Below are 17,784 nucleotides of genomic sequence, written 5' to 3'. Positions count from 1 at the left end.
TGAAATTTGGTGATTGGTCGAGAGAGGTCACGTGACATCTCTCGACCAGTCACGTGATCTTGTGACGTCATCACAAAACTGCCCACCATGGCAGGTGGCAATTAATGATTAGTCGAGAGAGGTCACGTGACCTTGTTACGTCATCATAACCTGCCCTCTGCGGCGGGTGGCAACCTGGCCACCGGATTGTCAGCAACCTGCCCACCGTGGCAGACGGCATTTAATCATTAGTCGAGAGAGGTCACGTGACCTTGTGACGTCATCACAACCTGCCCACCGGGTTGAGAGCAAGCTGTAGTTTCTGGGAAGCAACTTAGAGAATGGAGATCAAAAAATGGCTGAGGCTTAGCTTAGGTACACTCTAGCTTAGGTTAAGCCTAGTCAGATGCGAAGCATATTGTCGCCGAGTTGCATATCGAGCATGCCGCTTGGCTAGACGTTCTTCACGCTCTTCATCAGTCTCTGTAGCACGCCGCAACTTTTGCTTCTCATTCCAACGAGCAGCCCTGTCTCCAGGAGGCATCTCTATCCCGTGTACGCCTAGCAGAGGCAGGCGCACCCCCTTGTATACCGCCGCTCATGGAGGAAGGAAAACTAAGGAGAGGCCCTTCGTATTCCCAATGCATTGGCGAGAATGTGGCGGAAGTGACGTCAAAATTTAGGCTTAAAAAGTCGGGCCACTAGCAACGTTGTCATTGTTGCTAAGAAAACTCGGGCCACTAGCAACGGCGTACGGCGTCGTAGCGTCGTTGTTGCTAGGGGCCCGAGTGTTTCTCGGTGGCGGTGGACGGGCTTTCGGCACGGTGTGTTCTGCCTTGCGTGTTAAAGTCTACATGCCTGGCGTCGTAACGTTACGCACGCATCTAGGATTGCTTTTAAATGTGGCAAATAACCGCTCATTTGATATTTTGTTCGTCAAACTTGGTGTCGTTACGCGGAGCGATCGATGCATTGAAAAGAATCTCGCGAAAAGGTGGCACTCCGGAACCGCGCTTCGACACGCGAAGAAGCGTTGATTGTTTTGATCAGCGAACTTTCGCACCTCACCAAACAGCACAGAAACATGAAGCCGCTCTCGGCGATGCTGAGCTGCGTTTCGAAGGCCACACGGCGGGTGTACGGTAGCCCGAGGATGATGGTGAGCTGAGCTATAAGCGGCGCGCAATGTCGTCTTTCTTCGCCTGGCGTCGGAAAAGGTTCACAGCACCTGTGCGCCGGTCTGTGTCTAGGTGCGTGTTTGCGGGGAGGGAGGTGTAGGAGTGTAGCGGCGAGAGGCGCGGTTTTTTTTATACCTTTCTTTTACGAAGTGCTTGCGAGCCGCGCGCGAAACCCGCCCCGTAGCTCGGTGGAGAAAGAAGATAGGAGAGCCGAGCGAACTTCCGGTTGCGGGGCGGCTTCACAAAAAGTGACGTCAGGGCCTCTCCTTAGTTCTTTCCTTCCTCCATGCCGCCGCTCCAGCATCACGTGTTCACTACAGCGCACCTATAGCGGCAGAAGCAGGAAACACATTGGTCGCGACGCCTCGCGCGACGGCGCGAGCTGGGTCCACGTTTCTCATCTGCTGTGACGTCACGCACCACGTGGTCATCCTTGGTCACGACGCCTCGCGCGACGGCGCGAGTTGGGCCCGCGTTTTTCATCTGCTGTGACGTCACGCATCACGTGGTATGACATGGAGGTCACGAAAGGTCAATGGTAACGACACCGCCGCGCTCGAGGAGTTGGGTTGGGCTATTTTAGTATGCTTCGCATAAAATCAGAACAAGAGTGTGATGTACGTGCAAATGTCGGTTCGGTCGCAGCATACCGGTATACCTCTATTGCAGCCAGCAGTCCTGAAGCTACGACAGATGTGAAATCTAGTGCTATTGTACCCCCTATTACGGCGACTTCAAGCGTCCCCATAGTTTTTTGAAGTTGTATTCATCCCGACCGAGTGCTTTCCGATTGCATCGACGCAAGTCGGTTGCACTGGCTTCCTCGGAGTTTTGGTCTGTAAAGCCTAACACAATGTAATGCTCTTGTTAGTCCTTTTTATTCGCTCCTTGGTGTTTCTGCTACGAAATCCCTACAGACCGGCAGTCACCGTACCGCGTGTCGCAGAGAGGAAAACATTGTTGACGACTCCTGCGTCACATTATTAACTCGATGTAGAGAGGCTATATTCTAACACTATCCGCCAGAAAAAACGGCTTCGTCTCAACTCGACAGTCGAACTGGGCCTCCGTTCGAAGCACGCGTCTTTCCACACTGCCTGGTGGCTGCGGGGCGTCAGGGGCAGTCAGCAGTGAGGACAACCGCAATAGATACGGTTTTACTACTACAGTTCAACCTCGTTTTAACGAAGGGGCCCGGCGATTACTTCGTTATAGCCGTAGCTTCGTTATATCCATCATTTCTTTATAAACCGTTTCGTTATAACTAGGTTCGACTGCACTACTGCCGTCACACCGCTTACATGCACCTGAGAGCTGTGAGCAGCCTTCTTCGCTTTTCACTTTCTCCCTGTCTTTTCTTTTCTTTTTTTTTATGTGCATCTTCCCTTTCCACTCCTTCCCCTGCACTCTCCTTCTCCCACTTTCCTCCTCACGTAGCCGGTTGCCCGCTGTCGGGATCACAGTACAGACGAGTGCCGCACCAGTGTTGGGCATCTGGGAAGAAGCATCTAGTGCCGCCGTCTCGCGGTGAACAAAGGCGAAAGAACGCGTAAAGAATTTATGGCTTTCCTCGGTCGCCGCCGCGCATCCGCTGTCTCGGATCGCCGCGCTGCCTTCTGGGCGCCGCTCACGACCGTGGCTGAACACGAGTCGGCGCACCGCAGCCGCCACGCTTTTGCTCCCGCCGGCGCCATGGAACTGGAGATGCTCCGTCTCGCCGTCTCGGATCTCAGATTCACCTTCTGTGCTGCTCGCCCGTGCCGCGAGAGGGCGGGGGTGCTGCGCCGCAGGTGCATGGAGTAGTGTCACGTGACGCCATCGGGAGCGTGCGGAGTTGCTCTTTCTCACGCTTTTACGTCATGCTATTGGGGACGGAGAAAGGTGAAACGTATTCGATTAGAGTCGTAGAGCCTGAGAACGGCGCTGATTCAGCCGTCACAGCCGATAGGAGAGCTCGGTGCGTCTGGTTTCGCTCGAATGATTGATAAGCAAGTGTCAGCGTTTCTCCGGTGCGGCCTATACTGTGGCCGGCAGTCGAGCGTTCATTTCGTTTCGTTTGCTTGCTCTTTGAGCGATGCGGACGAAGACTGAACTCATCTATGATACAGATGCTAGGTGCTGATTTCCAAATATACACCAGCAATAAAAGTTTATTCATATACATGTAGCTAACGGTGACTGCAATTTGTAAGGAAAGTCGTTTTTACGAAGGCGAAACTGGTATTTATTAGACGAATCTCTCAGCTGTCGCAAGGGGGCCGGGAACAATCTCTGCAGACGTTACAAGGTGACACTTGAGTCACCTGACAATCTGATGACACCTGAGAAGATAGCACTGAAGACAGCAGCAATATGGCAGCCAACGAGACTTAGAAGTGAGTCGGGCGGTAGGGAATGTGTCCAGCGGCAATGTTTCAAACGAGACTTCCATTGAAGACAAGATCTTCCATGAAAAACAACAGTGAGACGAGGCCCTGATGCCACCACCCTTATTCAGGTCTAGACTAGAATGGATAGTCGGACACAGTGTTTCTGACAAACGATACCTTTCTTCAGTAAATTCTGCACCGCGTACTGCCGCACCGAGTAAATGATCTGTAAGACGAGGACCTAAGAAAAAAACTAAAAGCGGGCCTTCATTTCAAGAACGGCCAGTAAATGAGCATGACTGCTAGAAAAGATGCTATATTACGAGAATTACCTGAATAAAGCAAGTTGCGGCCGTCTATCGTCCACATTACGCAAGTTTTCCGCTCGAAATTCGTGGTATTTGTGTCGCGTTCACCCGGAAATTTGAACAGACTTCATCGGTCGTGAGATCATCCCAGACACGCCCACTGCTGCTTTCCGGACAAGCTGGGCCCTTCCTTGACACTCCTGCGCAGCCGACCCCACACTGATGACTTTATTTTGAGCCTTACAACCTGACTTAGAAAACGCAAGCTATAGGACAATGAGAGTTGTGCTAGATTTCCTGCCACTAACCGCACATGACTCGAAGCTGCGCGATGAACGCTGTTGCTGCGATAGTCTTACACTCTAAGCAAAAAAGGGAATAAGCCGTCCTCTAGCGAACTCCCTTTTATGAAAGGAAGTGGCTAAGGGCATCTTACTCCCTGTATACTTTCACATAGGCGTACTTGTGTTTAGAGTACTGAAAACAACACCGGCCGAAGCACGCGCGACCCGTAGCTGGCTACGGGCAAGATTGAAAGGAGAGGACAATTTACTCCCTTTTATTGCGAAGGCAATAATACTTGCACTTTCACGCCGTTGCCGTGCCGCGGCGTTGACCACCATCGTGCCGCGGCGGTGACGACCATTGACCTTCATTTGACCTTGATTGCATTAGATTGGATTAGATTAGATTGGATTGGACTGGATTGGACTGGACTGGATTAGATCGGATTGGATTGGATTAGATTAGATTACATTAGATTAGATTACATGCGATTGGATTGGATAGGAGTGCATTGGATTGGATTGGAGTGGATTGAATTGGATTGGATTGGAATGGATTGGATTGTATAACCGATGCATCACCACAAGTCTAACCACAAACGCCACCACCAGCTACACTACCAGCTGTACCATGGCGTAGGTACGGATATTGCTTTCGCAATAACCGGGCTTAACCAAGCTAAGCCACAGCGAATTTTTTAGTCCTACGTAGGCGTATTTGTGTTTAGGAGTCCTCGGCGAGCGGGAGGGAGGAACCCTGCGGCGTTGCTCTGTAGCCGTTCCTAGTTTTGAGCCAGCGATCCGTTGACGCCGCTGGCGGCCCGGTTCAAAGAGGACCTTCCCAGAACTGGCTGCTTTGAAGACAGACAACAGGGGTACTGGCACCTGCTGCGGGCACGTGTTCAGTGACTGAGAGAGCCTGGGCAGCCTGGCTGCGCTATTTGGACAAGTTACGTGCTCCGGAGGGGTGGCTTTGCCTGCAAGCTTTTCGAAAGCGCATGTATTTTGGCGCGATGCAGGCAAAATACGTTGGGCCACAGAGCCAAGAGTAACTGCGTTTTAGAAATTCTAAAAACTAATGCCGATATTACGTACGGTAACCTACACGCCTACGCTTAAATAAGAAGAAACCGATAATAGTTCAGAAGTTAACTATTCGATATTAGTTAAGAAGCCTACTAGTTAGTGTTAGCTGTATTCAAATGCGCTTCGCTGCTGACAATGATGTGCCAGAAAATGCGCTCTTCTAACTCGAAAAGCCTGTTTTTAAAAATGGCAGAACTTCTTAAGTGAAATATTCAGGATTGTCGCTGAATAAGCCCCTCCTCCTAAAGAGGGAAGTAATATATCACCGTATGTTGCGACACCTCATACCTCGCTGTGAAATGGTATGCGGCACGGTACGGGTTTTTACCATACATTGTGCAGTGTTTCCAGACGTTCGGGATCTTAATGGCGTCGCACCATGCACTGCATATTACAGCCGAATTCGTTCCCTGCCCCGATGGCTCGTTCTGCAACGACGGCCAGACATGCTGCCTCCTGAGTTCGGGTGGGTACGGCTGCTGCCCGTACGTGCACGCCGAGTGCTGCAGCGACCACGCCAGCTGCTGCCCCGAGGGGTACAAGTGCAAGGTGTCCACCCACCAGTGCGTCCACGCCACCAGCAACCATACAGTGGCCATGGCAAAGAAGGTCGAACCTGTTGTTCAAGCCCCGAGGACACTAGCAACCATACTAAACGGTAAGGGCCATTTATATTCTCGTCTTTACATGCATGCTTGCTTTAATACAGAGGTACTACACTCTAAGGCTAGCAGGGGAGACTTTCGCGAACCAAATTCTCCGTCCGCGCTGCCAGTGCTAACCTGTGTATTAATGCAGTTACAGGCCAATCATGATCAGCCTGACTACGTCTGCTCAAGGACAAAGGCCACTCTGTTGGACTCCTATCAACATTACCTTGTGTCAGCAGCGGCCATCTTATCCCCCGCGGTGGCTCAGTGGTTATGGTGCTCGGCCACTGACCCGAAAGACGCGGGTTCGATCCCGGCCACGGCGGTTGAATTTCTATGGAGGTGAAACTGTAGGGGCCCGTGTGCTGTGCGATGTCAGTGCACGTTAAAGAACCCTCAGATGGTCGAAATTTCCGAAGCCCTTCACTACGGCGTCCCTCATAGCCTCAGTCGCTTTGGGAATTAAACCCCATAAACCAAACCAAACCAAACCATCTTATCCCCGCAAACTTCCTAAACTCATCCGCCCACCTAACTTATTCGCCCCCTGCTACGCTTGCCTTCTCTTGGAATCCACTCCGCTGCCCTGAGGAACTGTCATAAGTTCTCTGCATTAGTTGTCCTGCCCTACCCATTCCTCCTTCTTTATTTCAACTAGGCTATCATAAACTCGTGTAAACTTGTTTCCTGAACCGCTCTGCACCTTTCCTGTCTTACGTCTAAAAAAATTGTTCTTGAGGAAAAGAAATGACGCAGTAACTGTCTCACATATCTCGGTGGACACCCGAACCGCGCTGTAAGGGAAGGGATAAAGGAGGGTGTGAAAGAATAAAGGAAGAAGGAGGTGCCGTAGTGGAGGTCTCCGGATTCATTTAGACCACCTGGGGATCTTTAACGTGCACTGACATCGCACAGCACACGGGCGCCTTTTTGCGTTTCGCTTCCATCGAAACGCGGCCGCCGCGGTCGGCTTCGAGCCCGGGTACTCCGGCTCATTAGGCGGGCGCTTTAACCACTTAGCCACCACGGCATGTCTTCCTCCCCATTTTCCTCTTCATAGCTCGCTCGCTGTCCAAGCTCATCGGGGTAACAATAAAAGCACTATAGTAGACGCAACTTGTAAGCATACACTGTATACACGCCAACATGTAGTGTGGAGTCGTGAGCAACATTACAGGCAACAAAGTCGGAGCATTCATTTATTGATTACGCCATTATTTTGTGTGATTAACACAGTTTTTTTCGCTTTATACTTAGTTGTCCTATTCTCCTGTATTCGCATGTCATTATCAAATTTATTGGGAAAATAACTACAAAATTCTCAATTTTTGTGCGATAAGTGTGTTCCCTTTCAAACTGCTCATGACTGTACATGAGGTATATGGCCGTGCAGGTAGGAGGAACGTTATGAGTATTATACAGGTGAGCTGGGAACATGGGCCTTTCAAAACCCGGACTGATCCCCTGCCGTAAGAGCGCGCCATTTTAGCAGAGGTCGACAACAAAAACAAGGGCCTTTATGGGAGCTCTTGCCAGACCTAGGAGGGCAAAATAAAGGCGCGGTAATCAGTCACCAATCGCAAGCGAAACCCGCGGTAAGGCAGCGCCTATCGTGGGTGTATATCTACACCTGTTGTTTTCGCCCGCCTGTGCAGAAGTTTTATCGTGTTGTGCATGAAATGCTTTCTTGAAAGCAGTGCGTCTAGGCGTCCGGGACCTTAAAGGGCACCTGCCCCACTTTCTGAGAATTTCGCGATATTCAAGGATTCAAATCAATATAGGCTGCAGGTAAAGCATGCCAAGTTTTTTTGCACTAGCATTTAAAATAGTGACGTATTCGACGATTGAGTTTTGCGCTTCTCCTCAAAGCCCCAGAGAAATGTGGAGAAGTTCAGTGTGACGTCACGGAAGGTATGATTTCAAATTACCGTTGCCGTCAGCCACACCCTGCCGTGACTCGTTGGATGCTGCCAAACAACGTTCGGAAGGCTTTGCCTTCGGTGGCGTTGGGTTTTTTTCCTTCAAAGCAGACGTTTATGCGTTGCAAATGTACCGATACCTTCGATGACGTCATCATGCGCCCCCAAGTTGGCGTTGTGCGCTGCGGAGAAGCTTGAAGGACGTCGCGATTTTAATTGGCGATTACGTCACCATTTCAAATGCTAGCCCAAAAGGACGTCGCATAGTTTACCTGCATGTTTCACACATTCGACCCTTTTAAGCTCGTTGATTTCTAAAACCTATGCAGTTGCTCTTTAATAGCGTCGCACCACTGCATCTTACAGCCGAGCTAGTTCGCTGTCCGGACGGCTCGTTCTGCAACGACGGCCAGACCTGCTGCCTCCTGACTTCGGGTGGTTACGGCTGCTGCCCGTACGCCCACGCCGAGTGCTGCAGCGACCACGCCAGCTGCTGCCCCGAGGGGTACAAGTGCAAGGTGTCCACCCATCAGTGCGTCCACGCCACCAGCAACCACACAGTGGCCATGGCAAAGAAGGTCGACCCCATCGTGCGAGCCCCGAGGGCTCCAGAAACCAAGCTCAATGGTAAGGGCGATTAGTATTCCTATATTAACTATGAAACTGATTTAATGCTGAAGCGTACTTTAATGCCGAAGAATTTCTTGTCTCATGAGTGGCGTGTGCAGGACCTGACATCAGGGCGTGTCCGCACAAAAATGACCATTCGAAAAGAGAAATTCTCCAGCACTGCGGTTCGAACCCCGGCGCTCTGTGTGCCAGGCAGGCAGGCAAGCAACGCATACGCCACGAAGGGTCTTTTTTTTCTTTCATGGTGTTTATTCTACACGGTTATGCACAGAAAGGATATATATACATATATATGTGTCTGTGTAGAAACACACACTCACACACACTCGCACGCACGCACGCACGCACGCACGCACGCGCGCGCGCACACACACACACACACACACACACACACACACACACACACACACACACACACACACACACACACACACACACACACACACACACACACACACACACACACACAAGAAAAAACTACTTACAGAAGACCTAGGTAGGCGCTACGTGGCACAAACATGATAGAAAACATAACAGAACTAAAAGGTCGGCAAGGATATACAGCTTCTCTGGAGAGGAAGCCAATCCGGTAAAAAGTAAAATTCTTTGTAAATGTCCGTTACCTGCAGCAACATTCGGCTAAAATGAATTCTGGGCGATACAACAGGTTCAACGTTGCGGTCTTGCATGCGCGTTTTCCAAAGGCTATGAAGTCCAATCAGAAGAATCATATCATAGGGTTTAGAGTCAGCTTGGGAAACAACAAGGTAGCACACACTGTAGAAATTTAGGAGAAAATCTTTCTGTAGTGGCCTCTGAAACACATCCAAAACAAAATCGCGTTTTCGCAGTCTATAAAACAACGTTCAATTGTTTCAGGTACATTTCACAAGCGGTAGTTTACAGAAGACACAAAAATGTTTTTCCAATTGAGCCACGTGTTGACAGGTAGACTTTCAGTGTGTAATTTAAGAAAAAAGTTTTGGTGCAAGAAGAATTTTTTCTTGCGCCACGAAGAGTTGTTGGTTCCAGCGTGTTAGAGGGGCGCGAAATGAACGCGTTGTGGTGTGGACAACGGTAGAGTGTGTTGGAGATGTGTACTAATCTTAGACATCGATGCCTTAAAAAAAAAGTTGCAGACGTCATCCAAGGGTCACGTCGTAAGTGCCACGTGACAACGATGACTTGCAAAAATAAGTTGCTGGCGTTCAAGCGCCAATACTTTCGCATTTCTCCGATGCAGCAGACTGCAGTGTTCTCCAAGCTTTTTTTTTTTTCTATTAGGGATAACACTAGAGGTTTTACACACCGCCGTATTTATGCACGTTGGCAGAGCTCTCCTGAATTAAAGTTCAGGGCCGGTAGTCTCACCTGGGGAAAAATTAGAGTGACAATTACATAACTCAAAAGTGCGCAAAATCAGCGATAGTTTGTGTGCGATAATTAATACGCATTTAAAGATGCCAACACGAGCTAAAAGCGATGCTGCTGCGGCCTCGTCATGTTTACGAGGTCGGGCAGCTCACTTAACGCGCAGCGCTTACGTCTGTGTCCCTCTGCCGCCTCTAAAAGGACCTTTGCCCAATAACCGGTGCTGCAGTAGACGCCTTTGTGGGGCTGGGAACCTTCGCCTAACCAGCAACGGGGCGGTGGGCGGGGTGCATCCTGCTTTCCCATGCGTCTCCTTCTCTCCTCGGTTTTGCTCGGCTTCGCGAACGCGGAGTGACTGCGTACCTACACAAACATGCCTTCAGCGGGTAAAAAAAAAAAAAACGGAAATAAAAATTGACAATTGACTTTGCACGAAAGGAAAGGCGTAATAATTCACTTGCCACATAGCGCTAAAAAGACACGGACACAAGGGAGACACACAGGACGGGCGCTGTACGCACCGGAATGGACGGAATCGGACGGAATGTACGCATCGAATTCGCCTGAGGGAACAGATGAAGACAGTGAAAGAAGGAAGGAAGAAGTGCCGCAGTTGAGAGCTACGGATTAATTAGGACCACATATTCCGTGCGATGCCAGCGCGCGATAGGCTGGCACGCGCCGAAACCTGTCGCTCATCGCGTCGTTCAGTTTCTGTGTTTGCAGAAAATTTCGCCTATTGCCCCGAAGCTGCTCGCGAGACTAGACAATAGCCGAAGGCTTTGCAGGTGCTTATACTCCGTTTCATACATAGCTGTCAACGCTGCCAAAGGTACGAAAGTAGTGCGCTGTCCGTCCGCCTCGCGTCGTGGCTGAGTGGTACGAAGCGCGCGCCTGTGAGTTCATTTTACAAGATGCCAAGGTTCGACTCCCGGCTTGGCTGGTTTAATTTCTTTTTTTATTTTTATTCAAATCATCATTAGGTAGAAAGTCGAAACTGTCAAACTCTAATGCCTACCTTGAAAAACACAGCGCTCTTTACTTGCTTCGAAGGGAAAAGACAGTGTAGTCTATTGGCGACGGACGTGATTGCGAAGTGCTTTTCTCGGGCAATGAGCGACTTTTCAGCATGCGGCACACAAGGTGATCTTATTCCAGTAGAGATACCTTCTTTCTTGAACCTCGCAACTTTCCGAGGGCTCACCCCGGTCACCTCGCCCACAGTTTCGAGAACTTCACGCGCAGTCTTCTCCGGGAAGCGCTTCCTTACGCTACAGTAAACGTTGACAATCACCTGCTTGCAGTCTCTCGAAATTTTCGGAGGCTTCAGCTTGGAGAATATGCGAGCAGGAGATGTTTTTAAAGCCGCAGTGGGCGAAGAAAACAAGCGAGTAGGCGATAGCGGTGCCATTTTCGCATACTCGGAAACCGAAAGACGAAAGCAGACGACATCGCCGGCCGGCCTAGCTGCGAAAACCTGATACAGGAGGAGCCGAAAAAAAACCCAGAAAACTAAGGCACTCTGTTTTGAAGAACATTAAAGAAAAAGCAATCTTTTTGCAAAATAAAACACCATTATCATTATACTGCAATATTAACCAACAATAACTTTAATATTGAGTTCATTACTCTTTTCACTTTCGACGCACTACATTACGATGCGGACGAGGAGCGCGAACAGGCGCCGTAGCCTTGGCTGCGTTGACAGCTATGTATGAAACGGAGTATAACTTCCAACCTAGCTATTTTGCGAGCTAAGTTTGCTTTTTTTAGCGCGGGTTTGAGCGATGAAGCTGCCGATAAGGTCCATGTTGCCGACGCTCGCTTCGTCGTGAGTACAGTAGAGGAGGCGCTGAGGAGCTGTCATGAGACATGCGTCGGAACAGTTGAGTGGAAGCCGATAGGTGCAGTGCAACAAGAAAGTATGTTAAGGGAAGGGGATGAGGGGCTCGTTATAAATATGAGAGAAGCCAACTGCCACATAAACCAAGGGACGCAGGGGATTTTTAATTAATTTATTTATTTTGTGCTGTTGCTCGATTTAGAATAATACTGAATATGTTATCGCTTAAAGCTAATTGACTAGAACAGCAGAAGAAAAAACAACCGCATGCCGCCGGCGGGATCCGAACCCACGACCTCCGAATTACGCGTCCGGTGCTCTACCGCTGAGCTACGGCGACGGGCTGTCAAATCTGCTTTCGGGGGTATTTATGTTTACAAATAACCTAACCTTGGGAGTGTTCACCAGCGCCACCCACGATCGTAAGCGGCAGACGTAGCACGTCCTGAGTTACCGCTGATGTGACGTAGAACGTCATCGAACGGCGAGGGTGGAAGCTGTGTGAGAACCCTCTTATGCTTCCTATGGCTTCAAGGCTGCCAGAACCGAGAAAGTATGTTGTGGCGTATGTCTCGATGTCTTCTTACTAGTCTCAGCACCACAAAATACAGTCTAGCGCCACAGAACTGTATCTCATAAAAGTGCAATGCGTTATGAGACAGGGATTTTCATCATCATTTTTATCTATCTTTATGCTCTTCAGTCTTAAAAATGCGGCACTAGCGTGGTTACACTTCCGTGATAACGCGAAGAGCCTGTACATTGAAGCGGCGTCAATCGATGCTGCACCGAAAACGTGCCGCTCTATCGCCAGGTCTCCTCTCTTCGTGCTGGTGAACCACCAGCAGCGGTAGGCGATACCTTAAGTCGCGTCGTGAGGAGCATCGCCTCAAGTGATTACTGCTTTAAAGTACACTGAGTGCACACGGTAAACCGGCGTCGAAATGTGGCCGGCCTGGCCGTCGTATAATGCTCCACGGCTTTCTACAATCCATTTCATGCTCCCATCTGCTACCATCGACGACACAGACTGTACGTTTTTATTTTGGCCTCAACTGTAACTGCCGCCAACATCAATCGAAACCAAGTACACGCAAACATCACTGTGTGACGTCACACAGTGTGTGAGCACGTGTGTGACGTCAAAGAATAAGAAGCGAGTTTAGCGGCAAGACTCACTATGAGCGGCGGCAACCAATACGCAATGATGTAGGCGCGATTATTCGACAGTGCATGCCTCCGTACCGGATCTAGCGAAGTGTTCGAGTCAAACGAGAGCCAAAGGAGCAACGAAGGCCTTCGTTATAGAAACTGAGCGGGGAAACCTATTGGCTACACTGGCTCCATTCGCCGGTGCTGAAGTTGGTGTTACAGGTGGTCCTGTGAGGTTTTTCTCCACTTCATTGCATCCGCCCAGTGCTTCTATGCACATTTCGCTGGCGAGGGTAATAAATTTTCTCTCTCTCTCTTTACGTTGTCCAGGCACCGAGGTACAGATTGATATTAGCTGAACAGCAGTACTTTTACTTCATAACCTAGTCCTCAATAATGAGAGTACCTATTACCATTCCGTACTATACCAAAAGCTGTAAGACGCTACCATACGATATGGGGAAATGTTTGGTGTCTTACTGTATCACAAGCAGTGTTTCCAGACGTCCGCGAGCTTAACAGCATCGCACAACTGCATCTTACAGTCGAATTCGTTCCCTGTCCCGACGGCTCGTACTGTAACGACGGCCAGACCTGCTGCCTCCTCAGTTCCGGTGGGTACGGCTGCTGCCCGTACGTGCACGCCGAGTGCTGCAGCGACCACGCCAGCTGCTGCCCCGAGGGGTACAAGTGCAAGGTGTCCACCCACCAGTGCGTCCACGCCACCACCAACCACACAGTGGCCATGGCAAAGAAGGTCGAACCCGTCGTGCAAGCCCCGAGGACGTCAGCAGCCAACGGTAAGTGAAGTGCTATGCGCCTTCCTGTCTTTACGGGTACACCATTTTAATTAGGACACGCATTTTATTGACAGCTCATTGAATTTTTGCGGAATTCAATTTTCCGTCCGCACTGACGGAGGGGCCACCTCCAGGTCCATCTCAGTTGTGCAAAAATAAAGTCTACCAGCAGGGAAGGGAAACAGTGATGTTTCTTTCGGGAACATTACCCTTTAATTGCGATAGCATTTATTTCTTTATTTCAGCATCAGACGAAACACAGAGCCTGATGCAGGCACAGAAGCTAAAGGCTAATGGTGCCTGACGAGGCCTCTGACCCTACACAGCTCACGGCGGTACAGATACAATACGCGTCTTTTTATGCATTTACGCATTTATGCAATACGCATTTAGGTTGTCTAGCAGGAACCGCCCGGTTTTTCTGTAACGAAGTTTTCTGATTTGTCGAGAGGGTCGTCATGTGAGCACCACTGCTGAATTTGAAAATCTGAGGGCTAGAATGTTTTAGTATCTTCCATTGGACTATCCTATGGGATTATACTAACTGGACCCGCTCCTTCAACTTACACCACCCGCTAATCTCCACTAATCGCGCTAATCTATCAAACACTCCTGATTAATCCACTTAATTCACCCGTGAATCATCTCTAATCCACATTAATCCACCTCTAGGGCTGGCCTAGTTCTAATATTTTGGGCTTCCTTTAGGACATTTTCGGGTGGGCCAACTTCCAAATGCTATGGCATTTTTTTTTTCACAATATAGTCAACATGGCCCCACGTCTGTTCAGAAAATTTGAGGAGTAAAATTTAGCTTAAATGGAATTTTTACGGAGTTTCAGGTATTTTCAAGGAGCGAAATTTTCGCACTATTTCTATACGGACGGAGTTTTCAAGCTGCTGCCGGAAAAAAAAATTCAGGGGGGCATTTTGTCGACCCAAAGTGCGGTGAGGCGAAAGCCTTTAGTGCGGTGTTGCTGCTTGTTTCACTCATGTGTGGTTAAGGTGTTAATTTAGTAAACAATTGTTTGTGAATCTTAAACGCTGGAGACACTGGAGAGCGCTTGGGAGGCATCAGCCTGATTCGACGCCTTCCTGCAAACACTCTCCAGCGTCCTAGACAAGGAGAACTACATATGTGTTTGCAGGGAGCAGCGTAGCCAATAGCACGCTCGGTTGCGGAACGCAAGGATGGTGGATCGAATCCCCTCGTGCACATAGATTTTTTTTTCTGGTCTGACTAGAAAAAGCGTGACACCTCTGCTGACAACCTTCTGTCGACAACGATGAGGCGTTAAAGGCTCTCACCTTAAAAAGTGGGGTTTCGGAAGCAGCATATATCAACAGCATTGTTACTTGATGACTCATTCCTGAATGAAAGCACTACAGTTATCATCGCGCCGAGCTATACCGTACCACAGTGCACAACACTACCTTACGGTACATGCTGTGCGGCATCCTGTCATACCATTCTAGGCACAGTGTTTCTAGAATTCCGGGAACTTAACAGCGTCTCACAACTGCATATTACAGCCGAATTCGTTCCCTGTCCCGGCGGCTCGTTCTGCGCCGACGGCCAGACCTGCTGCCTCCTGAGTTCCGGCTGGTACGGCTGCTGCCCGTACGCCCACGCCGAGTGCTGCAGCGACCACGCCAGCTGCTGCCCCGAGGGGTACAAGTGCAAGGTGTCCACCCACCAGTGCGTCCACGCCACCAGCAACCACACGGTGGCCATGGCAAAGAAGGTTGAACCCATCGTGCAAGCCCCGAGGACTCCAGCCAACAAGCTCACTGGTAAGGGACCATGCGTATTCCAGCATTAACGGGGAAGCTGCTTTAATGCCGATATACATACTAGGGAGAAGACTGGAAACTGACGTACCCAATTTTCCGTCAGCAACAGTCTAGATCCAGTCTCAGCTGGGAAAAAATAATGACTGCCCAGGTCTTGACAAAGGGGAGGAAGAACTAAACCTCCGCAAGCTACAGACCAACAACTTTCAACAACCCGCGAATACTACACTCAATAGATCCGGAGTCATTTGAGTCGCAATGCAAATTCTGGCGGAAGAAGGTGTGCCAATACCATATGGTATGGCCTGCCAATAAAATCAGGCTACTCGTATTAATAACCAGCCAACGCCGGAGGGATGAGAGGAAGCTCTGACCAGCTCGGACGAAACGAGTAAAGAAAGAACTCATCGAAAGAGGCCGGGCAGAAGCTTTCGCCAATGGAGTTCCGTATTGAGAACTGCAACCGCCGCTACAACTTCATAAAATGTTTTAATAAGATATTTTCACTCCCTTACAAGCATGCGCTGTATGCATGGTCCCGTGTAACGTACACTGCGCTCATGACCGCGCAGGTCAGATGATATACGTTATTCATATTATTTACGTGAGCTCAGAAATTATTCTAGAGCCCTCCAGTTCGGGAGCTCTTTCTCCCTTTTTGTGCTGTACGATGTCAGTGTACGTCAAAGAATACCAGGTGGTCGAAATTATCCGGAGCCCTCCACCACGGCGTCCCTCATAGGCTTAGTCGCTTTGAAAATGAAAATTGGCTTAACCAAATGACCTTGATGTTCGGGAGCGTAATGGCGTCGCACCATTTACTGCATATTACAGCCGAACAAGTTCCCTGTCCCGATGGCTCGTTCTGCAACGACGGCCAGACCTGCTGCCTCCTGAGTTCGGGTGGGTACGGCTGCTGCCCGTACGCACACGCCGAGTGCTGCAGCGACCATGCCAGCTGCTGCCCCGAGGGATACCAGTGCAAGGTGTCCACCCACCAGTGCGTCCACGCCACCAGCAACCATACAGTGGCCATGGCAAAGAAGGTCGAACCTGTTGTTCAAGCCCCGAGGACTCCAGCAACCAAGATTAGTGGTAAGGGACGATGATTATTTTCTATTAACTGGGAAGCTGCTTTAGTGCTGAATTACACTTTCGGGGTAACACCAGGGATTTTGACGGACCCGGTTTTTCGTCTGGAACAGTCCCAGTCCACTCTGAGCTGACCAAGAATAGAGACTATCCATATCTTGGAAGCACGCGCTGTTTACATGGTCCCGTGTATCTTACAGTGCGCTCGTGGTCGCCCACATGAGAGGATACTTTATCTATAATATCCAATGGAGCCCGGAAAAAGTCGCGGAAGACAAGGGAGGTGGTGGAGTGATCGCGGCTTCGGCCGCTTATCTGTTTTTTCAGCAGCGTCCGCTTCGGCGGACGCGGTTGTTGCTGCGACACGCGCCTTTTCTTTCCCTTTTCTCTTTCCTCTGATCTTTTAACTCTCCTCTATCTGCATGTGGCAGCGGTGGTGGCTCGGCACGAGCCAGTAGGCAGGCCCCTGCATCATCTTTCTCTCAGTCACAACAACAACAGTGGAAGAAGACGATGTGCAATGCACAGCATGTGCTGCAGTTTAACACGAGGCGTGTTCGGCTGCGGCGATAGCATGGTGCTCTCGCGCAGTGGCCACCGAAGATTATCTGTTCTATGCGCCGTGGGTTCGGCGCCCAGTCGGGACAATATTTTTATTTTATTTCTGCATGGGCCAAGGTCATACTCAAGGTCAGGCTTCACACAAACTCGGTGAGCCGGTTAAACCTCGCGAAGTAGTGCTTTCTAACTCAGATAGGTTACGAGCAAACGGAAAGCGGCATTAACTGTATCATGTTTCGATGGATACCTCAACCGCGCCGTGAGAGAAGAAAAGAAGGAGGGAGTGAAAGAAGGGTCGCCGTTGTGGAGGTGTTCCGGATTAGCTGCGATCACTCGGGGTTCTTTAACAGGCACTGACAAAGTGAATTTGTAACCGAATGTCTAGAGCGAGGCGGATAGGAGGGGAGGAGAGGCAGAGACAGCCCCCGTGGAAGTGGAAACAAGTGGCCGCTATTATGACGCGCGCACCACCTCTGACGCATGCAGCGACCGAAATAGACGAGTCACGCGTAGTGACGCATACAGAGTGAGCAGACTGTAAAAATTGCGAGGCCACTTTGGCAACCAAAGTGTTGAGAGGCGACAGCCAAGGACACCATGCCGTGACGACTTCCGGTGGGTATGACGTCGCACCGTTCCTGTGGCTCTATCGATACCCAAATTATACAATCGTTCGGGGATCTTAAGTGTTAATTACGCTTAATTATACATTTTCCATCTAATCTGACAAAAAATTCGACGTTTTTTTCGACCATTCTGTGACAATTT

At 49.8% G+C, this 17,784-nt stretch overlaps 1 protein-coding gene across 7 annotated transcripts in view; it reads left to right on the top strand.

Moving 5' to 3' along the window:
- Nucleotides 1-17,784, top strand: part of LOC149365989 (uncharacterized) — a 64,086-nt gene that overhangs the window by 19,973 nt on the left and 26,329 nt on the right. For 6 of the 7 annotated variants that reach the window (XM_089547461.1, XM_089547459.1, XM_089547462.1 and 3 more), the window contains exons 4-8: nt 5,602-5,862; nt 8,140-8,400; nt 13,315-13,569; nt 15,103-15,363; nt 16,198-16,458. In XM_089547461.1, the coding sequence (XP_089403587.1) occupies nt 5,602-5,862; nt 8,140-8,400; nt 13,315-13,569; nt 15,103-15,363; nt 16,198-16,458 (1,299 nt within the window). The remainder of the gene's footprint in view (nt 1-5,601; nt 5,863-8,139; nt 8,401-13,314; nt 13,570-15,102; nt 15,364-16,197; nt 16,459-17,784) is intronic. The other variant, XM_089547466.1, reaches the window with a different exon arrangement.

This window comes from Amblyomma mixtum, chromosome 1, assembly GCF_055824585.1.
Source record: "Amblyomma mixtum isolate Tamu chromosome 1, ASM5582458v1, whole genome shotgun sequence".
NCBI classification, from domain to species: domain Eukaryota; kingdom Metazoa; phylum Arthropoda; class Arachnida; order Ixodida; family Ixodidae; genus Amblyomma; species Amblyomma mixtum.
The sequence above is the reverse complement of the archived record's forward strand: the minus strand, read 5'-3'. Positions and strand labels throughout refer to the sequence as shown.